This window comes from Brienomyrus brachyistius, chromosome 17, assembly GCF_023856365.1.
Source record: "Brienomyrus brachyistius isolate T26 chromosome 17, BBRACH_0.4, whole genome shotgun sequence".
NCBI classification, from domain to species: domain Eukaryota; kingdom Metazoa; phylum Chordata; class Actinopteri; order Osteoglossiformes; family Mormyridae; genus Brienomyrus; species Brienomyrus brachyistius.
In genome coordinates, this window is record NC_064549.1 from 11,304,860 (window position 1) to 11,330,623 (window position 25,764).

At 43.8% G+C, this 25,764-nt stretch overlaps 1 protein-coding gene across 5 annotated transcripts in view; it reads left to right on the forward strand.

Moving 5' to 3' along the window:
• Nucleotides 1–626: 626 nt before the first annotated feature.
• The window catches only part of gdpd5b (glycerophosphodiester phosphodiesterase domain containing 5b), a 50,154-nt gene continuing 25,016 nt past the window's right edge, over nt 627–25,764 (forward strand). For 3 of the 5 annotated variants that reach the window (XR_007383158.1, XM_048981354.1, XM_048981355.1), the window contains exons 1-2: nt 627–1,016; nt 22,782–22,956. Coding sequence is in view for 2 of the 5 variants with exons in the window: in XM_048981354.1 (XP_048837311.1) it covers nt 22,840–22,956 (117 nt within the window). In the remaining 3 variants the exon portion in view is untranslated. The other 2 variants (XR_007383160.1, XR_007383159.1) reach the window with 2 other exon arrangements.

The window sequence follows — 25,764 nt, forward strand, 5'->3', positions numbered from 1 at the left end:
TTGGCATCTCTTATTCAAATGTGAGTCTTGTGACTGTATTGTACATTGTTGTCAAAACAAATCCGAGCACCCAACAACGCCTCAATTCAGGAAAATAAAAGCGACGCAACCGCAGCGGAGGAGGAAAGAAGCGAAACGCGACGGGGCGACCAAGTAACGGCAACAGCTCATGTCACACGCTCTTCTCGGTTTTTCTTACGCAATCAGATTAAATGAACACAACTGCTGTTTACAGTATCCGCTGCTGCCGTGCAGGCATGACATGCCTCTTTGCGATATACCGTTTTTCCCCCCAGGAACCTGTAATCTGCAGCAATTGAATTGTGCTGATTTATCTGATTTAAGTGGCTGAAATAATAAAAGTTGTTGTACTGTAGTCTGACGTGTATCTTAAAATATGTGAACTTTCACACAGACTATAAATGACCATAAGTTATACTTATTGCAAGAAAATTATTATTGCAACAAACAACACTTTATCAACAACAACAATAATAATAATAACAATATTATTAATAATAATAATAATAATAATAACAATAATAATAATACATTTCCAGTAGGTAAACGGTGTCTCTTTCGCTTTAAATGCCTGGTACAATAGGGGGGGCTGACAGCTCCGCCTTTATCCATTCTGCTGAGCTCCCCCATGCTGTTACACTTCTTACTTTAACCTCTGCGGAGGCAAGGCTGCTAGATCATTGACTCTAATCACACAGAAAGGTGAAACCTTGTGCCGGGACACGCCGATTTCCCCCCCTTTAGACATTCAAAGAGGATAATGCGAGGGGCGCGACTTGAGTGACCCGCCGGTGCCTTTGCCTCTGTATGTCCTCTGTACAGTGTTCGCCTGCTTAGCTTACCGTATCGTATCCACCATCCTCGCTGTAATACATTTATAAGAGAGAGAAAGCCGTACATTACTGACGCCTGCGAGCCTAGTATCTCCCCTGGAAGAAACAGACAGACGAAAGATTTGAGTAACGGGGGGGGGGAAAAAGAACCGTCTGCCAAAGGTAAGTGTTTTCTGCCTTTTATTGTTTGGTAACATAGTTAACAGAGGGTGAGTGTATCGCAATTCACAGGACATCAGATAGTTCCGCTTGCTCTGAAAGACTCCACTTAAAGCTTTAACAGTTCTGCTGATGGCGAGGGAACGTACTGAACTAACACCTCATTACACGTGGTTCTTTCGTTGCAATTTACATTGTTTAGAAAAATGGGATTGTGCGGGAACTGGGTGTCAGTGGGGAATGAACTAGACTGTATTTCCTTCTGACCGCTGTGAAATGGATCAGTGTACCTAAAATTCACAGGTAAGTATTCCGCCTTTTTGCTGTTCCAGTTCAGACTCTTGCTTGACGTCTCGTAAATAAATCATTAATCGCTCTTCCACAGAAACGACGATGTCTCGGAGGCTATTTATGGCGACGGTAGTGATCACAAAGCGGGGAATTACAGCTCTCTATGGAGCCTTCTGTTTTTCTATAGTAGCATTAACTTCTCCGTCTTTCCCAGCCGTGTCCCCAAGCGTCGCCAAATGTGAAAAATACCCCCCCCCTCTCCCTTCCGCCTCCTCCTCCTCCCAAAGCAGTGCTGATTTCATTTTATTTCTTTAAAGCAGGGGGAGTAACAGTTTTCATAACCTCGTTCAAGTAGCTTCTCATATTTAAAATATGAGTATAATAGAAAACATTTCAGTATTATTGGAATAATTAATATTAATATAAAACCATGCATGGCACTACTCAGGATGGTAATATAGTATTTGCCACGAGATTAAAGATATTGAAGTGTGTGTGTCTGACTGTCTGTCTTCAACAGTGACAAGCATATAGTGTCCATTTGTTTTAATACTCTTTTTTTCTTGTGTTCTCACAAGGGTCCTGGCATATAAGTGACTAAGGAATATTGATTAATTTGAGCGAGCTAGGTTCTTACAATCTGTCTGGATAGAATTTGAATGATTACCTCTAAATAAACGGATATGTATTATTACCGTTGTGGAGGAACTGGTGTCAAAGTCCTATCTTGTGACGTCACTAATGAAACTTTAAAGGCAGCGTCGCGCTCTGTTTACAATCTCCACAGGTTGTCCGATAACATGTGACAATCCAATGCAAAGTTTATTTACACATGCATCTCCACCGCCCCTCGCCGACAAATATACGAATGTCTAAGTTCAGTTTATTTACAGTAGTTTGTGGTTTCTGTAGAAATGGAGAACAAAACGCAAAATAACACTGACATACGAAATAGAATACGCACAATAACTAACGATATAGTACTTAACTACTGACCGTGAAATATGACACTAATTTGCGTGTTAACAGAACGTTGAAACACAGTTGACAGGAATGAGAGAGAATTCTATTGTACTGTGCATGATGCTGCATGTGACAAATAACAGTTTGATTTTTTTGATACTACTGACTGAACACCAATTGATTGTAGGGGCTGTTAATTGGATTGGCCGACTTCCTGTAGGATAATATGGTTGGTTGACAGATGAATGGGAATGGCCAATGGATGTTAAGTAATGATAATATTGATTAAAACTTGGAATTAGTCCAGGGGGTTCAGTGTATAGGGGCTGTAGGGCTGCAAAATTCTAGGAGTTTTCAAAATTGGAAACTTTCCATGGGAATTAATGGGAAAATATGGGAATTAATGGGAGCAAACTGGAAATTTTGCAAAATTGTGGGTAAGCCTGTATCAGGGAACTTAAATGTAGTATGGGGGGGGAAACATCTTGACAACAATAATAGTGATATCATTGTGTGACCAAGTGCTCGTGAGTAATTGTGTGCGTGAAAACACTCCAAAATAAGCATCTGCATCAAAAAGCTCTGCTTTTAAGTCATCTTCTATACTGTATTATTCATGCAGTTTGCTTTCTTTGCCATGTCTAACAGCTCGTGTGGCGTTCCACGGAGTTCAATATTTCCAAAATTCCCCCACTTCCCATGGAAAGTTTCTGGGAAATTTACCATAAATTTTCAGCTCCTTTGCAACCCTTCGGGGCTCCCAAAAATACAGAAATTGTAGAGTATATAAGTTGCTGACCTTTCTAACAGCTGCCCTCAACTTTGTAGAGCTTGTGGCGTTCTGTGGTAGTGCTGGAAGTCTGATAAGCCAGGAAACTGGTCTCGTGCATTTCCTGTCCTTGATCTGCCCTTCCCCATCAGCCCCAAAGATGAGTGCTGTGCCTTTGCCAGTGGGCTGAAGGGCCCATAGAAATTTGTTGTTATAAAGATGGTATCAGGAATTAATTTTAATTTTTCAACACTTGGAATGGGATGGAATGGTAGGTAGGGGTCAAGCCGCCCCATCAGTCGTGTATTACAGGTGAGTAGGTCTGCATCTGCCACATCATATGACACTCATCCAAGGGGGGTTGAATTGATTCTGCCTTAAGTGGTTCTCGGAAGCACCTCAATGACAGTCTGAGCTCCTAAGATGATGTAAGTAGCAGACTTGATGAAGCATCTCTCCCAAGAACTGCCATAATAAGTTCATGCCTTGAGTTCATGCCTTGATCTGATCGCAGGTCGAAGGGTTGGCCCTTTTGGGAAGTGAAGCACCATCTGCGTCCATCCTGATGTACTACAGCAAAAGTCTGTTGCCTTAGATTAATGATAATTAGTGCAAAGCAATTCATCCTGGGTGAATAGATGTTGGATGATGTAAACTGGACAGTGGTAATTCAGTTATCGTAGGGTTGACTGGATTTCCTCACCACCTGCATCATTGAGTACAACCATGCTATTTACGGGCAGCTTCTCTTTCCTGGAGGTTCCAGAATCTTCCGCGCAATTCTGAGAAGACTCTTTCAAGCTTGGGGTGGCACAGTCAACTGTCAGTCTTGGATGAATAATTCCATGACGGGGTGATGGGAATCAAGTACCAGTGAGTGTGGGGCTTCCTGATCTGAGATGGTTGCACTTGCGCAGCCTCCCTCCTCCGACAGATTCGTCACATTAGTTTGAGCTCAGTTGCTGCGGTTTGTATTCTGCTGCTTGGAGGGACAGGTTCGTCCTCAAGAATAGGCAGAATTTATGGAATAAATTCAGATATTCCTGAAAGCAGAGTAGCACCACTGATGAAGTGGCTGCTAATATGGGGCCTGGATGGAGATCATTCAGTTTTTGCTATTGATATACAAAGGAGCAGTTGAAGGCAATTTGATTATTAGCATGATGATTGACCATGCCGGCCCCAGAAGGTCGAATTCCCTTGCAGCAATACGGAGAAGCATTATGGGTCAGAACACACCAACTAAAACCGCATGCATCTCTAATTCTCTTTCACTACTATGATGTAGAACTTTCACAATTTTCAATAATGTACATGCATGGTCAAGTGATGTCACTGGTTGACTGTCTTTTTTAGCTGACTTTTTTTTTTTGACTGTTGATGGTACGCTTTCATTGCAATCGTGATACTTCCATGTGTGTCCTACACCTCTGACGTTTGATTTTCGGGTAGCGCTGTGCCTCTTGTTGATCTCGGTCACATCTCCAGCACCTCTTACCTGATCTGATCCAGTTATCTTTCTGATCTTTAGAATTTGAAATTGGCACATGTATTGAAATAATGTTGAACGCTGCAACAGAAAGTACAGTACCTGCCTTCGGCTTTTGACTTTAGCGTAAGTGGGTTCATCTTTCTTAAAAGGTGGATCACACCTAAAGGACAGACGCTCAAGTGGATGTCTTTTACTGGACAGAATACCTTTATTTTAGACTGTCTCATGGTTTTTGGGTTCCTTGTTTTGACAGCAACCAGGAAATGTGATCTGCATTCAAGGTCTGTACAGCCTTGTCTTCAAAGATGGTTGAGGACACCAACTAATGATCTGACCTTCATAGTGAACAAACAGAATCCTCTGACATTGGTCTTAAAAGCAGGCTGAGACAGTGGTGTGTGGCTGGGCCGGTTTGTGAAGTTGCCTATAATGTTGTATTAGTTAATTCTCTGCACATATGGAAGTCTGACCAGGAGACTGTTGTGGCAGGAAGGAAGGTTTAGGATCAGCACAACCGCGAAGGGAGCTCTATCATCACCCTCTAACTTGTCTTCTTGGAATTCGTCTTGTGGCATGAGGGGAACCATTCTAGGGTTTTGGGCAGAAAGCATGCTGTGAATGCACTGCAAATCTTGGTTGAGCTGGTTGTCCTCCTTAATTTCTCTAAAGATTAACTATAAGGAGTGGGACCTGCTTCATGAGAACAGGCTCCAAACTGAGTAGTGTTTATAGGATAACCATCTGGCAGAAGTATACAGATCTACAGCCACTTGCTTGTCTTCTCCTTCATTGGAGTGACTATGGATTTTGTATGATGACATTAGATTGTAAGCTTGATTGCCTTGGGAAGTCTCACTACAGAGTCATCAAAATAATATTGTTGATGGACTTTGTGGTGATGGCAAACTCCTATTATGTAAATTTCCCAAGATTGGACATCCTTACTATGGAAATTGCAGTTCGGTTTTAGAAAAACTGAAATCTGTGAGTTTGCTGACCTTTGTAAAAGTTACGAACTGCTGCCTTCATTGCAATCTAAATTACTTAACTTGGGCTGTCATCCTCTAAAGCAGCATTTCCCAACCCAGTCCTCGGGGAACCCTGGACAGTCTACGTTTTTGCTTCCTCTCAGCTCCCAGCGCACCTGTACCAGGTACTCGGTGTTCCTGGAACGTGGACTGTCTGGGATTCCCAGAGGACTGGGTTGGGAATCGCTGCTCTAAAGGGTCGTCTCCACAACCCACAGGTTATTTTAATCCTGGTGTTTGTCCCGTATCTAGCTTTGCATGGGTATTTACCTGATCGTTTTGGGTGGTGAAATTCTCTGGATATGGGTTGGCTGACCTTGTCTTTACTGTTACCCAGATTTTTCATCTTGTTGACAACTTTTGTGGATTTCAGAGTGTGAGCGTGCAGTGAAGCCACAAGTCTCCAGGGCAGCTTCGGGAAGCTAAGTACAGGCGTGAGCGAAGCTGGAATGCTCCGTGTGCAGTTCGCTCGGATAAAAACCTCGTAGTAGTCAAATGCTGTACGAATGAGCACTTTGCTTAATACCATGAACAAGAAATCGTGTTCACAGATTTTTGGCTAAACTCGACAGTTATCACTCATACTGCTGTGAAAGTGATGATGCAGAAACTGTAACACTTTTTTTTTTTTTTTACTTCAAAGTTAGGCTACTATAATAAATTTAATCTAATAATGTATTATAAAGTAACTGTTTTTCATGTTGTGCTGGCAAGTCATTGATGGTTTTAATAGAATTTGGATACTAACATACTTATTTTCACATTCAGAACAAATGTCAAGCTACCTTATACATTTCATGTGGTATCGTGTGTGTGTGTGTGTGTGTGTGTGTGTGTGTGTGTGTGTGTGTTTTTTTACTAGTTGATATGATTTTAAATTAACCTGTCAGAAATCAACATGATTCCAAAGGAGATTTTAAGTCATGATTCATTTCTGTGATTCAGGGCAGTGGTGGTATAGTGTAATAGAATTCTTCAGTTTTGACTTGATTGATGAAGATTTGGTCAATTTCCTATACCATTTCCCTATACCAATTGCTTATACTCAAGGAATTTCTTAGATTATATGAAGGTATAACTGGATAATTCCAAAAAAAGGTTGGAGAAACGATTTAGAAATGATGTTTCTTCAGATGAATATGTTCCTCGCATCTCACAGAAAAGATGGAACAATATACTGAGAGTTCTGTGTGCAAAGAGATTTACTTCTTTTCAAATGTAGGTCCTGTTTCCCTATGAGTCTGTGAATTTCGTCACTTTTACTGAATTAATTGACATTATATTTAATACTTTTTTTTCTCGTCTTTCGCAGTGTTTGATTAGTCACAGGATGTAAACAAGCTAGTCAAATTATGTAAGAGCTGATTATTAGAGCTTTATATGTTTTGATATAGGTCATATTGGAGACTGTGCGTGTGCGTTACTGCTAGACGGAGTGCACCTCCAGTGTGGATTGTCTGTTCGCAGATCTAAAATATTTATCCCTCTTTTGAACACCGTTAGCCCAAAGCATGGCATGAAGTCTGTCAGAAAGGTCACACTAGTGGAATGGATGTTCACATTGCTGACTCCGAGCAGAATCACACAGTTCAGAAGAAAACAGGGTGGAAGCAACGTGAGGAGAAAGCATGACCCCTGAAGACCCCTGAAGAGTGTTGTGGTGATGCATATTAATAGAGCACCTGGAACCTTCTGATCCTCCTAATTGGACTCTGACTTCCATGCAAAAACCCATGAAAACTAGAATGTTCTTCATAGGGAGTGGGTCAGAGCTTGGGGCTCTTGTTGGGGTTCCTGGGTGGGCTTTGGAGGTACCGTCAGTGCTTTGATGAAAGATTCTGTGTGTTGCGTCCTTGTCCCGGTGTCGATTTGGCCGTCCAGCCGTGGGGCCTTTGGAGATGCTCTAGGGCGCGATACCTGATCTTGTCAACATCACTCCCAAAGAGGTAAGCAGCAAGTCACCAACGCTAGGATCTGTTTTTAGTACCGTGCTGAAGGGCGCCGCTGAAATGCCATACTCATAAGACGTATGCCCCTTATCTACAATCCCGCAGAACCCATCCACGTCCGCCTTTGTGTCTTTTTGCTCTGACCAGCAGACGACCTTCCAGTGAAATGTTTTCAGTAAGAACTATGGCTACGGCAACCATGTAGCTCCCTTAAAGCGTAAATATCGTAGCTTGATCTTCTAATTAGCATGTGCGACAAGCTGATTTGTGAGGAACGACTCTGTTATTACTTTACCGTATCCCAAGGGGAGTCAAACACGCCCCCTCTATCGCGGTCTTCAAGGAAGACAAGGCATTCCTCCCCCTTGAAGAATTATGAGGAAGTTCAAGTGGCCAAGCCCCACCCCCCGTATTTATTTCTGACCAACAAAGACCTCGGTGGGTGGCCGGAGCCCTGGGCAGACACAGCCCATTGCTGCATGAAACCCAATAGCAATGCAGGTTATATGGTGGCCCATGTTGTGACCTGCATTGTGCATTATTGCCTCACTCAACTAGGTAGCCAGTGCAATTTCCCCCAGCATTTTTTATAGCAAGAAGTTGCCCCCCCCATAAACACATACAGTTAGATATATTACCAATGCTATTTAAGTTCCTCTCTCAAAGACTTAACGGCTAAGACGTTCTTGGAACAGCCCGACTTGCTACTGGATTACACTTTTATTATTGGATATCCACGAAAACTGAGCTGATGCTCATCTGTTATGCACATCTACAGGTATCTGTAGTAGTGTGTTACAAAACAAGGTAAAGGGTGTCGTTCCAGACTGTTCTTTTTAAGGCTAGCTACAGGTGCGGGACATTGCTGAGTCGTCAGTATGCGTCCGCCCATGGCGAGTCTGGGCCCCCTCCCACATCCGGTGTCCAGTGTTTGCTCTGTGGAATTTTTTTTCTATTTTTTTGGATCTCCTGATGAGTGAATAAAATGATATAATTAGAAAAGCCACGGGGTCCCAAATCTGTTTGCGGAAGACCTGGAGAGAGGGGAGGGGCTGGGCACGGTCAGCAGAAGTTGGGCCTGCCACCACGGGGAGACGGGCCGCGGTCCAATGTTCAGGTCGCACCTGGCTACTGCTGTGCTTGGAGCCTGAGGAATCTGCAGTATGGACGAGTTCCTCCCAGTGCTGCATTCCTTAGATTCAGCTGTTTCCTGTCCAGGCTGTAGCCGTCCTTTAATGGGCCTGAACCTCGGACTGTTTGCCTTTGGGCTGTCGGGCAGCTAGATGTTAAAGGAGATGGTGCACCGAGTTATTACCGGATAGAGTGCTCAGAAACATGTGGGTGGGGGGTGTCACTGTCCAGACGAACTGCAGGTTGCTGTAGGATCCTTCTCCGATGGAGAAGAAAAGCACAATGTCAGATTAAAGCGGGCAGTGGTGTTTAGGGGACTGGACTCTCAGAAGAAAAGAGCATGATTTCCTTTCAAGTTTCTTTAAAAATATATTTTTTTACTTGAGAAGTCTCTCACATTCTGGGCTCCTGGTAGGAGTGTTTCGGTGTTGCGTCAGACAAGTCCGCCCGAACGAAACTGCTTTTGTCTGGGGGGGAAAAGTCCCCCCCCCCCCCCCCCCCAGATGACAGTTGCGTGTTAAGAATTCTGCTCCTTTATTTTTGATGAAACAAGGGAAAACTGTTACCGCTTGTACTCTTAAAAGATTCAAAGAAAGGGGAGTGTCGAGCTGCCAGCTTGTGAGGAGATGATGGGAATCCCTCCAACACACCCACCGGGATGGAGCCCCTTTGTCGACAGGAAAAGTTAGCCAGCCGAAAGGTGTGATGCAGAAATGTTTTCTAGGGAGAAGGACGTAGGTAATTGAGAGAAATCGTGAAACCCTGAAACTGACTGGCTGAACCTTACCTGGAAAAAAAGCAGCCTGAGATCGGTGCAGGATGTCTATCTTGATGTGCAATTTCAGTAGTGAAATAGTTTTTCTCACAGCTGGCGCAGAATCTTATGAGTCTTTATTTTTACTTAGTGCCTCAAAATATTTAGAGGTTTGTTTATTTATGTTTTTTGGTTGACCAGAGTAAAGCTTAGTCACACATCCCCCTGCAGAGATTCCTCAGGCCTGCGGGTTTGGCAGTGTCAAGCCGGACTCGGATAGCAGAAGTGTCCGGACCCAGTGTGAGACACTGACGGCATGGCTGTTGGATGTGGAGGCGGCCCAAGGGCAGATTTGAGGGATGAAACAGAAGCTTGTGGCACTCCAGATGGCCAGGTCCGGATCCTAGAGGAGTGGCAGGCCAAGCGAAGTACGAAGGACCCAGGCTGACAGCCGGACTTTGTTTTGCCGCAAACTGGGAGCAAAGTTGGCAGGTTGTGCCATATCCTACCTGATCAGCAGCACTGAGAGCCAGGCGGGGATTTGGACGATCAAAGCTGCTAGTCACAGTAGCTTTGGGCAGATTCACGAAGGAGGACAGACTCCTTAAGATGTCAGGCTTCAGACGAAGGTTTGGATTTCTGCTATTTCTGTGACCGTGTTTGTAAAAATCTGCATGCCGGAAGCAGGTGAGCAGCAAAGAAATGATGAATCAGGGCTTCCTGAAGGAATAAAGACTGTCCTGAGGCTTTGACGAACAGCTGCATACCTGCTGACTTACGCTCACAACTGACAAAACCACTGCACAGGTGTGACGAATTGGGAGAAACAGTTTCTGGGATTTTTCATGCGGAATGTTGCACGTGACAGTTCACATGACATGTAGTCACACTGAAAAACATTGTTTCAATGTACCTCTGTGTGTTTTTTTTCTCTCAGTTTTAAATGGTATATTTTTACAGTAGCTTTATGCTCAGTGACTTAACTTTCTACAAATTATCTCTTACTACTTCGGTTTTCTAGGTTCCTGCAGTGGTTCCTTGAAAGTGTGGAGAGAGAGGAGCTTGACTTACTGTGCTATGCACTTGTGTGGAGAGTATGTGGGTGGAAAACTGATGTCTCCCGTAGCCTGTATTGGTAACGACGCACCCCTCTGCTTTTAATTATCACTGTTCCACCAGCTACGCGTTGCCCAAAGCCGTCTGTCATCATCTTGTTTACGTTACCATCCCTGTTGTCTCAGCCCTTTTAAATTACAAACCTTGTACGTCTGGCGCTAGATTGGCTGCCAGTGAAACAAACGTGTCACATGATTTCCAGCCTACCAGCAGGGCGATGCCCAGTGCGGGATTATTAGGCCAAGCTGGGGGCAGTCTCTGTTTCAGCCTCGCGTGAAAGGCAGCCCCTGATTTCTTGCATGTTTTATGACTGTTTGTTGACAGTTTAATAGCGGATCTAATGGGCATGGAGTAGAAGTGATTGTGTCCGGGGACTGATGAGTTATGAGGCCGGGATTCAAAGAGCCATTGTTCTGCTTGGGAAAACAATACTTTGTGTGTGTTAATCTGCATGAATCCGTCATCTGGTTGAGTACATGCAAGTGTGTGTGTGTGTGTGTGTGTGTGTGTGTGTGTGTGTGTGTGTGTGTGTGTGTGTGTGTGTGTGTGTGTGTGTGTGTGTGGGTATAGCTATCCTTATGGGGACACAATGTCCCCAAAACGTGATAAATATCCGATTTTTTAATATATTTTTTTTCCCTTTATGGGGACCGGTTTCCTGCTCCCCATAAGGGAAAACTCTATTTTATAAAAATCAGTGACTGCTATAAAAAAACTAAAAATGCAAAAACTCTTACTTATGGTTATGGTTAGGGCAGGGTGGGGGTTAAGGTTGTCATAGTTAGCGTTAGCATTTTTCCCATAGAAGTGAATGAGCGGGCCCCATAAGGATAGGTATACCCTGTGTGTGTGTGTGTGTGTGTGTGTGTGTGTGTGTGTACACACACATACATATACACACATTCCTAAGTACATGACACTGCGTGGAGTGTTTGCCATGGTCTTTGGTGCAGGATTGACATTTATGTAATATTAAAAATGTAAATTTATTCTTTTTTTGCACTGGAGATGAGAAACGGAACAGATTGTGGACGGGCAGCACCACAGTCGCCTCCATCATCCTCTGATGAACTGCTTAAGAGAAACATTGAAATTACAACTCATGATAGCTGTGTAACACCCAGTAAACCAGTGCATGTTCAAAAATGAATGTTCATAAATGTGAGCTTTCGATGGCCCGCATTGCATGTTAACATAGACCATAAATGTGTGCGTCTCCCCCCGACACGCTGTTTTGTAGTACCATTCAGAAGTGTACTTAACATCTGGAAAACCTCCCACTCAGTCAATAGGTAAATATTACCAGATACTATAGCATATTTTGTGAAAATACAGTTACTCATTTCACAATATTCATGACAAATGTTCTAGCAAAATGTGTCTCTTGTACCACCGTCTGTGTGTGTGTGTGTGTGTGTGTGTGTGTGTGTGTGTGTGTGTGTGTGTATATATATGTCACATTGTTGGGACCAAATGTCCCCACAATGTGAAAGTTGTGGAGACCAATTTTTCAGTCTGCATAAGGGAAAACTCAGTTTTATAAATATTGGTTGGGATTAGGGTTTTGCTCACAGAAATGAGTGGACGGTCCCCATGAGCTGTGTGTGTGTCTGTATACAACAACATTCCCTACTTCTGCGTTTCCAGACTTTGTGTAAATTTTCTTTTGCCGGCCTGTTGTCTTCCTGTCTTTACCTGCGTGCCCCAACACGTCCTTAATCGTCATGTTTATATGAACCATACATACTTAAGTTTGTACGTGTTGTGCCGAAAATGGAGCCACTTCCTGGTGCTTTACCTTCTAATGTGCTTGGTACCGTGGAAGGCACTGGCTTGACTGACATGTCTTCAGGAAGCGTACAGAAAGGTCAACCAAAGGAAGCTGTCTCCAGTTCCCTGGTCACTCATGACTGAGACAGTTGTGAAGCATCGTCTGATGGGTAGGACAAGACGCTTTCTCCACCAAAGCTGCGAGATCTTTACCCTTGAGAAGGACTTGCAGAATAACCAAACTCTCAGTGTGAGAGATGTCTTCATGACTCGGGTATCAGGTGATACCATCACTAACAAGTTTTTATTTTTCATTTTTTTTAACCTTCAGTCATCACTGTGCTGATTCATCAGAAAGTAATCCTAAAATAATCCAACACTTCTATTTCCATTGCCTCTTCCATAGATCATACGTATTTGCACATTTGTAGACCCTAGACATTACTCATTAACAACCTAGTTAATTTATCATGTCATGAATAAGATATGTGTTGAATTTTTCATTTTCAAGAAATATTTCTGATGGGGGGGGGGGGGGTGGACAGTGGTTTGGCTGGAAAGATTCAGCATTGAGGTTAATGGAAGTGTTGGGGGGGCAGTGTGCGACTCAGTGGGTTAGGGTGCTATGACCATCAACAGAAGGTCACCAGCTCCAATCCCCAGGTCAGCAGACCCTCAATCAAGACCCTTAACACCCAGCTGCTTAAAGGATCGTCTGATCCCTGCTTTTTCAGTTGTGACTTAAATAAATCTGCTAACTTAAATGTTATGATTGTTGTAATCTTTGGCCTAAGAAGTGTGGGATGCTGGACAGACTAAACGACCTCTGTATGGCTACATCTATATTTATCTATTGTCTTTCCGTCAGTCATCCTGGGGTCAGCCTCCAAACGGATATGCGAGTGTCTCTGCAGCGACCGGCTGACTCAGGTGTTCCTCCGCTGAGAATGAAGCTCAATCCTTTCAGCCTCCTGACCCACTTATACCCTCCATCCTGACTGCCGGCGTGTCATCCTTCATCCCACACGTTTGCCTGGCCCTCTCTCTCTCTCTCTCTCTCTATCTATCTCTCTCTCTCTCTCTATCTCATGGCCTCCTGTTCTGCTTTTTTTTTGAGACGCGCGATTCTGCGAAACCCTTCTGCGTCGTCTCAGCTCGGTCTGTCACCACAGGATTCGATGAGATGGCCCGATTTTTATTATTTTTTTATTCATTTTCTTTTTAGAGACCGAGGTACGGGCTCAATCCCTTTTACGATGACTCTGCAGCATTCTCTAATTGCGAATCGCAGCCCCGGCAGTACCCAGCAGAATAATTCGCATCTCTCTCCCCAACGCCGGAGCACTATCGTTTGGGCAGAGGCACACCAGGTGCATCGCTCACACCCATCCTAGCAGGCCGCCGAGTCAGAGACTTATAACTGGTTAAAAAAAAAATAATAATAATTCCATGAAAACGATTCTCCTCATCTAAGAATTCGCAGTCTCCCAAACGTGAGAGACCACCATCGTTTGATACTTGTATTCTGTCTTCAAAACCGCTTTTGTGGGATAAATGCAGAGAAAAGGTAAAATATCCAATGGATCCAGTTGTTTCATAAGCACTCATCAGTGTTCCGGCTTCTTGGGCTGCACCTGGATTTACGATGGATTTATAATTAGGACTTACGCCTTCAGTACGGTGCAGCGCGTACGCTGTGGTGCATGTGGTGCATGCGTGTTTACTGACTGCGCGCGGCCTGCGCAAAAGTGTCAGTCACATTATTATATTTCCATGCATCCAAAGGCGACGACCATATCGCTCGTCCTTTTGAGTATTGTGTCACATTTTGCAAAGCTCTGGCTCCAGTTTGAGCCCAGAGAACGATTCATGCAGGTCCCTAAGGAAAAATGTTCTTTAAAGCAAGTTGGCAGCCCTCGTCTCGGAGTGACCGCACCCTGTGGTCGAAAGCAAATAGTGCCTTTTAAATTTCTGGAGGCAGCTTCCTGTTTGTCAGCAATTCTAGGTAATGCTGCAAATATTTTCAGTTTTGAGTTTAATCTCAGCTGGGAGTGGAAGAGCTTTACATATTAACCGTTTTTAAATAGCATGTTATTTGAGATGATGACTTTTCTTTGCATCGCACTCAGAAACTAAATTGCAATTTAATCCTAAGCTACACAACATCAAAGAAGATAATTTTCATAAACGCTATGAGAAATGAAGGATAATTTCTATTATACGTAATTGTGCAATATCCCGGGCTTATTTAATATAAATAAATGGATTTTTTTTCTCTCTTTTTCAGGGAACCCCCTCATTTTGAGTAAACCAGATGACTGCTGCAAAATACTATATTCAGAATGTATAGCTTTCAATATACTGTATGTATATACACTATGTGTGTGTGATAACTAATTTTTCTGTGGCATTTAAATTTCTCATTTGGCAGAGTTTGATACAGCTAAATAGTTTAATTACAAATGTTTATGGGGGGGGCAAATGAAGCCAAATTAAATATTGGGAGGTGCACATCCCTGGTTCCTTTGCCCCCGGCTGGTAATTCATTTAATTCTTTCCTACACGTCTGTGTTTTTTTTTTTTCTCTCCCACGAGTATCAGTGTTTACTAGTTTCTTCGTCGTTCTCGCCGTCGAGATCAGAAGAACATGCACTGATAGCCTGTGTGTACATGTCTGCATGTGCCTTGGGGAGCGAGCAAGCTGATTGGCTGGTAAACTCAGCCCATGCTGTGGCCTTGCTATCTCGACTCGTCTTGCTTGTTCTTAGCCCAGCAGGCCTCTTTTCCCAGGACCTGGGCTGGATCCGCTTCATCTCCCGCTAACCCCAAAGAGATGGTAACATAGGCCCAGCTTCTTGGCTTTCTCTGGTGTCGTCCTTCCAAGCAGCAGGTACCAAGACGACGTGCCAGCAGAATGTCACCATCTTGTGATTGAGATGGTCCCTCTTCAGATGTGCGTTTTATATGTGATTGGGTATTTTTACACATTGCCTCCCTGAGGAATATCTCGCCCGCTGGTCATCGATCCTGTGTTTTTTTTTTTTTTTAAAACAAGATTATTTTCACACAGTATTGATGAGCAAGCAGCAAACTTTGCCCCCTGATGGTGGCTATGCACGGCGTGTGCATGCTAATATCTTTGCCCAGCGTATTATGTAATCTTTTCACAGTCCTCTTGGCCTCGGGGCCGGCAAAAACATTTTTTTCAGACCCTTCGCTGCACATTTGAATCAATGGAAATATAAAGGCAGTGCTGAGATCTCGACTGCTTTGTTCGATTTTCATGCTTTTGAGTGTCTATTCGATGTTATGAAATAACCTCAATCTCAGTGCCTCGGAATGCTGAAGGCCAGTGTGTGAAGATGTAGTCAGTTCATCTTCTCTCAGTGCTGGAGCAATGCAAATGGCAAATTTTAGCCATCTCTTATCCTCTGCTAACTAAATGTCCAGTCCCAATGAACATCCTCAGATTCTTTGAGTTTCTCCAGAAGACCCTCGTGAGGGATAAATTTGTGGTTGAGGACTTAAACGGCTGTAGAATGTTAACAATGTCTGGCCCTGTTAAGCCCCCCCCCCCCCCCCTCCCCCGTGACTGCTTTGTAATTCACCATGTAATCTTAGGAGTGTGACCTCTTTGCAGCAAGGGCCTGAGGAATATGCTTGCAGGTCACTGTGACTTTTTTGCAACTTTGTCCTTCCTCTACAGAACGCCTGTGCTTGGGAACCGGTGCACTGTCAGTCCCTGAACCTCATTATGCGGAATCAAAACGAGATGATTGCTGTGATAGTTTTACGTGATTCTGGCGTTTTCTGTCATTGAGAGGGGCAGGAGTCTCCGTGGTGTCTACCATGGACTAGGCTAGCTGTAAATGGTGGCTGTCAAACCTGTCGTGAATGTGACCTTAAAGTAGTAGCTTCGAGTTTGAAAGTTTAGGGAGGAAAGCGATTCGGACTCATCTTAGGTTTATGAGGCTGGAGATGCCGAGAATGAAAGCCCGAATTTGCCATGGAAACCGGAGAGCAGGCAGCCAACGAAAACACGGCTGACCCTGTCATGCGTCTCCAAACTTGCAAGGTTGGTGCTGCTTAGCTTTGCTTCCACTTGGACTGACGGCTCGGAGATATGCAGCAGCCGGCATTTAATGACATTTTCTCAGCAATACCTTCTGGAGCGATAGGTGGTTGAGGTGGGCGATCCAGTCCCCCCCCCCAGGCCCATCTTGCCTCTTCCTCTGAACCGCCTCATCGGATAATGGCTGCCTTTCCCCTCATCTAGACCACTCACGCCTGGAATTAGAAAGCACTCTGTAGCAGATCGGTCTCCAAATGTAGCCAGAAGATGGATGAGATGGCGGTCAGCAGTCTGACCCGCGTGACTAATGGTGTGTGTGTTGGCCGCCTATCAGGCTGGCGAGGTGAGGACCTCTCCGCGTGGATGCGTGAACCATAATGCTGAGACATCTCTCTTTGTGGGCCTTATACACTCCTAGCCTATTGGGCAGTGTCTTTTCACATCACGTCGGTGTTGATTACTTATGGTAGGGTTTTGTGACAAGACCCAGCACTGGAGCCCAGTACAGGCCTGAAACGCAAACCTGAGCCCAGCCTAGTGGCCTGTACTACAAAGCAGGGCGACTGGCTTATCGGGGTAACTTGTCGGATTTAAAGTCAGTTTAAATGGACTTCATATTCGTTCACTTACATTTTGCCCAGAATACCTTAAATACGACAAGTTTCCCCGATTAAGCCAGTAACCCCGCTTCGTAGTACAGGCCCCTGGTCCATGGCATTCAGGCTTGACTCGTATCCCGAATGTTAATGGATTTTCTAAACCTGAGCTTGACTTGAACCAGGCACCAACTTTTACGACACGATGGTGTGTAAGGTTCAACCACGCAAACCCACATACAGGCATTCCGATAGATGGGCTAACTTTTAGCCTGCTATTACCATACGCTGACACTTGTATGAAATGCATTCCATTCTTACCTGTATTTATCTGTTAGGTTGTCTGCCTACAAAACACGGTTCTGATGCTACAACAAACCCAACCTAAACCCGGCGGATGCATGGGGAAAAAAACTGACAATCTGCCAGTGAATTCGGGCCCCTTCGTGCTTGCAGGCGTATACACTGAAAACTACGAGGGGGGGTTATCTGCAGGCATGCCCCTCTGACTTTTCTGTTCCTGTTAATTTATGAGTTCAGCTATAGCAGAACAAGTTTAAGGTGTGGTTTCCATAGGCTAATTGTTCTCCCAGACGCATGTACTAGTCCTGTTTTTAGGTATTTTGTCACATTGCTACCCATAAGATTTATGTATATCTATTGCCTTGTTTAGTGAAAAACTATACTGCACTAGCATTTTGTGAGCCAAGCATTTTGTTAGTTCCAAATAAACTAAACAAAGGTATTTGAAAAGCCATACATGTTTGAAGTCAATATTTGTATCTTCTCAAATTATTTAACTGGTCACCTACCAGAATATCTTGCTGAAGTTCAGTAACAAATTATCTTAGTTTTATCTATTACAGTTGAACTACTGTTGTGTACCGCTAACATGACCTGAGATTTTTCGTTTGGTGCCATCTACTAAGCGGAGTAGGAAATAAGTCTGTTTTGTTCATTAACAGATTGTCCTGAGTGATTTCTGATCCTTATCTTTATACTCAGTGAGGCTTAACTGTGCCAGAAATTAGCAACATAATACCTTTTGCATGTCTTTTTATCTGATGTTCTTGCCTAACTTCGAATGAATTAATTTCATTCTCTGCTGACGTACCGAGTCTGTCCAAAACGACGCATTCTGTACCTGTGCACAGAATTTATGCAACAAAAGGAGAATTAGCATTAAAAATGACTGCTGAGACCATTTTATTCCATGACCAGCATTTCAGAACCGACGGGTAAATCCCAGTTCATAAAGACAGTACTTAACATGAGATTTGCATTTTTAATGTTGCGAGTCAATTTTGCTATTTTTCATAGCCTTTGCAAGTTCTCCTGGAGTAACAGAAATAATGTTGCTTTTTCATTTTACTTTGCATCCTGGATGAGTTTTTTTTTTCCTTCTTATTGGACCATTACCTTGATTGCATTTGATGATAAAAGCTGATGCATTTCTCAGTCCTGACACTCATTTAAAAGGAAATGGAACTTTTCCTCCCACACAGGGTGATAAAATGAAAACGGTCCATGAATGTGTGTATATATTTACGGTTTTGACGTGCCTCCATCTCTGAAGTCCAGTTCAAGGTGTCACCTCTGAGTCAGTCGAAAGGCAGTCGAGCAAAGAGTCGCTGCTTAGCTATTTAAAATGCTGTATGCTATTTGAACTGTGCACAGGTAGATGTTCTGTTTTTAATCAAACGTGAGCCACAGTGAGTGGAATAACTCTGACAGAGGTCAGTCATTCAAATAAAACTCTGCACATGGTAATTATTTTTCCCGGTTCAATTTTTGCTTATATATTTTTTTCTTTTAGATTTATATTTTCATTGTTTACCATCACAAAAAAATCTTTTTTTTTTGCAGAGCTTAATCATAAAACTTGGAGAAGCTCTTCTAGAATATTCTGTTTGTGTTAGCATGCCTGACTTCACCTGACAAAAATCCAGAGAGAGATACTCGGGAGCTTGCCAGAAAAGCAGGAGTTCAGTGTCCAGGGGGTGGGCAGGGGGGGGGACTGGCATACAGGCTATGCGCCTACCTGGAGACGTACCAGTGGTGGCGCACCGATTTTTGTTTGGCCAGTCCCGGGACTTATGCAAGGACTTGGAATCAGGCTTGCAGTACAAAGCGGAGGTTTGTGGAGAGAAATTGCTGAACTATTTCCTCCCTTAACCCATGGCCTCTCACTGCCTCTTTGACAGAAGGAAATGAGGCTGCGGAATTGGGGCACTGTCCATCAGGAGCTGAGAGATTTGTTAATGGGAAGCCATGAGGAACCTGTATGAACCGAAGCATTTCCCCCAGGGCTCCCGGTATTCCAGCAGGTTTGAGGCAGATGGTTTTGTTCCATCGATATTGGGCTTTGTTTACCAGCCCCAATTCTGCTGCTGCCAAAGGTCAAGATGGGGGACATTACAGCACTAGCCAGCATAGTGTCAAGGTTCACTGGAAGCAGCTGACATTCGGAAGCATCTGTTTATCCATCTTGCACATACTTTCCCTAAGCATGGTCAGCAGAGGGCTTGGATTGGGCTGGTCGTGAGGTTTAGAGGCATCCTGAATGGTATGGTATTCCAGCCCATTACATGGGCACACTTTCACAATACAGGCAACTCTGATGCCAGCTCACCTAATTAATCCATTGGTTTCCTCCTGCAGTCCAAGTACAATGGGTGACAAGGGTGCCTGTAGGAAACCCGTGTAACACAAGGAGGTCACGCATACTCGACTTTGTAAAGCCGTTGTGTAATTCTCGTCCACCGTGATGTGCTGCCCTGCGCAATATACTATTCATCAGATAATGGGCAGGATACAGCTGCTCTTCACTGATCAGTAGTTCTTCAAGGCATCCTGATAGGGGTGGAGAAACCCTTAGGTCATCTCGATTGTTAGCTAGGAAAACGTTTCTTCTGGCGATCAGGACGAGCGGATCCTTGATGGGAGAAGCGTTTTGACGTGCTGAGGCATCATTGGCAGCAGCAGAGTGTTCTGGCTGTTCCTCTCGCATGTCCTAATGCCCTCAGGTCCTACCTGTAATGGGCTGCTCTATGCGACTAAAGCTCGACCTTCTGCTCATAAACTGAGTAAGTGGAGAAGCAGCCTCGTCTCATTACATATGTTTTTATCTGCAGCTGCTTAAAGCTGATTTAAAGACGGCGCCGGTTAATCGATAATCCCATTAATACTGTACTGTACCTCCAGGAGATGTTAGGCTGCAATGAATTATGAAATCTGTCCTTGCCTTCTTAGATTACGAAGAAGAACTTTATTTTGCCTTTATGAAATTCTTGTCCCCGTATGAAAGCTTGGCCGAGTAATGGGCGAACGTCCCCACTTTGTCGTTATTCTGAATGCCGTTTCGCGCCCCTGCTCTGCTGATTCTGCTCTGCAGATAGGCACCAGGCTGTCCCGTTGCTGTGGTGATACACTTGGTTTGACATTGTGCCCTTTGTTGGGGGGTATGAATGACGACTTTGCGTTCTGCCGGTTGTCAAGCGCAGGCCAGTGTTCAGTTGCATGACTTCAGATTAGCTATGTCTGTTATTTTCGTAAAACTTACTCATTAAGTTACATTAGGCATTCCTGATGCTGCATTCATCAACACTACAAAATATGCTACAATACCAAAAAATTGATTGATTTTCTTTAAAAATCAGGGCTTGTTTTAGTGCACTTTACCTTTTTCTACTGAATCATTAAGTAAATGCATCATTTTACTATAAACACAAGCCAAATTCCCTTTTGGGTGTAATTTAGAAAATTTAATACAGCTTTTAACAACTGTGGTGTCAGGTGTTAGGCCAATATGTTTTTGAAAGAGTTTTAAAAGTGTATAATTTGTATTGTAAAGCCTGTTCTGCACAGAGACCCATTATCATCAATTTTTAATGTGGGTTTCTCATACAATTTCTGACTCTATTAGAAGGAAATCATGCACCTTTAAGCTTCAAACGCCAACATGCCATGACACATTTCCCACTTGGCCCAGTCCGTCTGGCACAGCCTCACATTTATACATTTGCAGAAAGGAAGAAGCACCCTTGTGGAATTCGGAAATCACACGTGGTTTTTCTGAAGTCGGTCTTCCCCTTTGATATCAACGCTGTGCTTGTGCCTTAAATGGCGGTGATTTAATGCTAGTGGTCTCCTCTTTGCTCAGCATCCATAGCGGTGCCCTAAGCCAGTGTTTCCGAAACCGGTCCTCGGCGGCACCAAGACGTGTGTTTGCGCTCTCCCAGTTCCCGGAGAGTTGGGGGGTCAAACAAAGTGAAGCATCCTAGGGGTCCCTAAGAACCGCTTAGAAAAACATTGTTCTAAACAGAATTCCCATTTAAGATTTATCAGATGTATAAAACGGTCCTTTGTAGTCGTTGCTATTTTTGCCTAAATTGGTGGTGATTTTGCAGCGTTGTGGTGATAAAGTAAAGCCGGTTTCCTGCTTTTTCCCCAAACTAGGCCGTATTTGCGCCCCGGGTCCCGCAGACTCCCTCCCTGCCTGACTCCAGCTCGCTGCAGGCTGGTATCTCAGTGCCAGCGTGCTCCGAGCAGAGCAGGGTGTGACTCCCTTTCCGTTCCTCGCACTAATTGCAGGAAGTGCAGCCCCCTTAAAGATGCAAATTAGTGCTTGCAGTGGGCCAATGACAGCCCGCTGGCAGCCGGCTGATGGTGGTAATTAACGCTGGATGCCTGGTCGCAGTGACGTGCAGCCTTTCTCAGCCAGGAGTGCACTCTCTCGCACTGCTACACCCCCCCCCCCCAGCCCCGAACGCAGCGCCAGTCTTCATAGTCGATGCCACCTTGAAACGGCGTTTCACATCCAGCTGTGTGTGGTTTCCTCAAAACCCAATTTAATCTAACAAAATCGCGATTCACTAAATCCATAAACAATGTGAATGAATGTTTATTAAAAACTTGCCAGTTTTTCTTACATGTTGCTCTCATACGAAATAAGCTCTCAGACATTATGGCCCATTAGTGGCGGGAAGTATCTCGGTTCTGTTCTTTCTGCCGCACGTTTTAATTTAGCCCGAGTTTTGCACAGCCCCTGCCAAATCCACGCCCTTCCCAAAGGGACCCGTGAGAAACGGGAAGGAGCGATGGCATTGCTGCAGCTTAGCGTTTAGCGGTGGCTAACACCAGTGGCCCAGCTTGAATCCAAACGGTCCTTTACGCTTCTTTGTGTCTGACCCCAAACAACTTTCTGTTCCTGGCTTTGTTGTGGAGCCTTACGCTGGATTTGAAGTTGGAGCTGCAATTAAGGGCGTATGTTAACTAACTACCGGTAGTCAAATGATGTATGCACATGAATTATTACTAATTCCGCGCCACTTGTAGGAATACTATGAATAAAGGTGATATTTCTGTATGCAGACAGGTAGCAAGTCACTTAATGGGGAAAAGGCTGATTTTATTGCACACATCTAAAAACAAATATCTTTTGAGAATTGAATAGTTAAAATCAGATCAAAATTCTGCAAATCTGGCTTGGGAATTAAGTTAGCAAAAAATGTTACTGTAAACTGAGCTGTAAGGGTTACTACTGAGGAAGCTGGTGTCATATTTGACTACAAATGCTAATATTGACATTGTATTTTCCATTTTACTATTATGACGTTTTAGAATAGCTTTTGCAGAGGTACACTGCTGCATTCTGTACTATAGACACATTCAAATATCATTCTGAAGTGATTCTGCATATGACGTTTTAAAATAGTGTTTTATATCACTTAGAATTTGGGGAGGGTGATTCAGTTCAGTTTTAACCCTGTAATGTACCAGTTCCGTTTTAATTTTAATTGCATTTAACCTATTTTTTTCCCCCTTCTCTTCTCTAGGGTCCCGTGTTCTCACTGGGATGCTAGTGGACTGGCGTGGTGCTGAGACTATTGGAGTATGGTGAAACACCAACCCTTGCAGGTCTACGAGAGGCAGCTGTGTTTGTCGTGCCTGACTGGGATTTATGGGTGCCGCTGGAAGCGGTACCAGCGGTCACATGATGACACGACCAAGGTGAGTCTGCTTGTATTGCGATGGCTATACATCATGGCAGTATGTAGCCCAGGATATAAGTCGTACTCAACCTACATTAACGTTTAATTAACCGTGAGTATTTACATGTTGTTTTTTTTTTTTTTGCGAACAGATGGATATTGAGGGGGCTGTTCATATTCATGTTCTCGTTTGATGTTCATTGGATATCAGATATAGTTTGTGATTTGGCACGGTTATACGACGTATGTATGCATAATCCATGTGAAATTCAGAGAGTTACCAGTTGTGGGTCACGTCGGCAGTCGACGTACGTATGCTGGGCAGTATTGCAAATTGAATACATGCCTTTTTATTTTAATCCGGAAACTTCTTAGTGGGAGTTGATTTTAGTAATTTGGCTAATTAAGCTTTTGTTGAGGTTTGTCCAATAAAAATTTGGAACTCTTCTTTAGGTTTAATGGTACTCGTAATCAACTGCACGTAGAATTAGCATGCATAAATATTTATAGCCTCTGAAATTTTGATTGCAGATACAACAAAAATGTACTGTGACCTTTCTTAACCTGCTAGATGAGGTATTTGTATTTTGCAACGGTAATAAGTACCTCCCAATGACGCTGGGGACGGCAGGCAAAGACTAGGAGCCCCACGGGTTAAATCCATGTTATGGTAAAGGCTAAATGTAATGAAAGATGGCGGACAGGAGCAGGTTTCTGCCGTGAGAAACGCAGACTGACCCGTGTTACCGTGGGCTGGCTAGTTGGCTGGGTGTAGGATTACACATCACTACAACCACTTATACGGGGGGGTAATTAAAGGGGAGCTAATTATGCTTCCCTCTGCATCGTGACCAAGGTTAGTCTTATTCTGGACCTTTTGGAGGCGGGGGCGCATGTTCTTCAAATGTTCTCAATTTAAATTTACACCAATGTAAATTTGGGCTAGCTGTTATTTGGGTGCCTGGCTAGGTGGTATCCGGTTCTGGAAATGTCCGTCTCTGCTGTCACCTGGCCGTTTGAGTGATGGCCTGGATTATATGATCATCTGGCAAACCTCTTTGGGTCGGGCGCGGAAACTCTGCAGAAACGGCTGACTCTGGATTTTAAAAGAAACCCCCTTTTTTTAAGTTGGGGGGGCCTTAATCTTGGGGATGCAGAGACCTGCATAGCTGTAGTTCCCTGCTGAGGCTCTGAGTTTTTTTTTTTAAGTCTTGAATATTTGTCATGTTTTTGTAAGGAAAAAAAAAGGAAATCAAGTGCTGAATATGTGGTTTTATAAGTGTTTTTGTTTATGCAGCATTGGGATTCAAGTACTTTTACCTACATAATATTTCCTGTTTCAGACGCGAGGCAGCAACCTGAAAAAGTCAATACAGAGAATTTGGTTTTGATGAATTATGGGATAGTGGATGTAAAAATATATCATCATATAAATTTTTAAAAAATAAAAAGGGAAATTGCATGGAGAGGGTTAGATCCTGTTGCTGGAGCTGTTTACCTGGGGATTTCTTGACGTCAGTGTGTATTTCTGTATGGCTGCGGCCTGTGATTTTCCGTCTCGTTGACCCAGTTGTGAAGATTTGCAGTCGGATCTTCCTGACTGCGTCGAGCGCCGGACCTCATCGGAACCGGCCGCTTCTAGCTTCCCCACGCGTGTCTCGGGTTTAACGAAATGAAGTCGGTGAACTTGCAGGGGGGGGGGGGGGGGGGTGCACCAACCAGACCTGAACCGAATGTAACGAGAGACGTCTGCAGAAAAGTGACACCCCCTAGCCGCTTACAAAAGGAGCCCGCTTCAAGTGAATTATTTAGTCTTTATTTATTTTTTAGTTTACATGTTTTGTCTTTTTGTTTTGCTATCAGCAGCTCAGAAACCCCAGCAAATGTAGCTGCAGTTGTTTACGCCAATGGAGCCCAGTAGATGTATCAAATATCTGAACTATGACTTCATCGTATTAATCCATTCTGTTTGTGTATATATATTAGTCACTCTTTCAGATTAGGCTCAGTTTTACAGTAGCTGGTGTGAAACCCTTGTGTCCATAGGGTCACCTTTTAAACTACTCAATGGATCAGTACAGTTCCACAATACCGCTGAACCCCATCCACCGATTGGCCTGTTAGATAATTCATCAAGTGATTCCCAGAAAGCAAGAAGTACTGAGCGTTTCCTGTCTTGCTGGTTAAAAATGAAGTGTTTTTGTTTAATGTTTTTTTTTGTGTTTTCTTCATGCAAATTTTATATATTTTATTTATATATAACACCTTTGGAAACCAGTTTGCGGATAACCGATATAACTTAGTAACTTCACGCCTACGTTCATTATGCTTAGCTTAGTGTCAGAAGAATGCCAGTGCTGGAGGTAGCTGGCTTATGCGAAAAAAAAAAAGATTACGCGACACAGACCGCCACCAGCGTAGCTGGTAGCTGACATAAGGTGAGGTCCTTGTTCACCCAGACCTATCGGCTCGCATCTGCCAACTCCGAAATGTGTTCATCTCTACATCAGAGTGTGATTTTTGCAGGAAGATTTCCAGATGGCCTTCTAGGGTAAAACTGCATGGTGGTCAAAAGTCCTTATCTACATCCTCTCCTGCTGCTGTCAGCAAGAGGTCCTGAAAATATTGAGCAGCAGGTTTTGTTTTTCGAGAAGCTGAACCACAGCTAAAACCTGAGGGTTTTTTGGATGGCAAGTTTGGGCTTAAATTGGCCAAATAATTAGTGCTAAGTGGTCTGTTCTCTGTGGTTTGACCATTCAGATACCTGAGATCTCTGCTTCTGGTCTTCTTAAAATTTAGCTCCCTTGCTTTTCGTGACGTCCGTCTG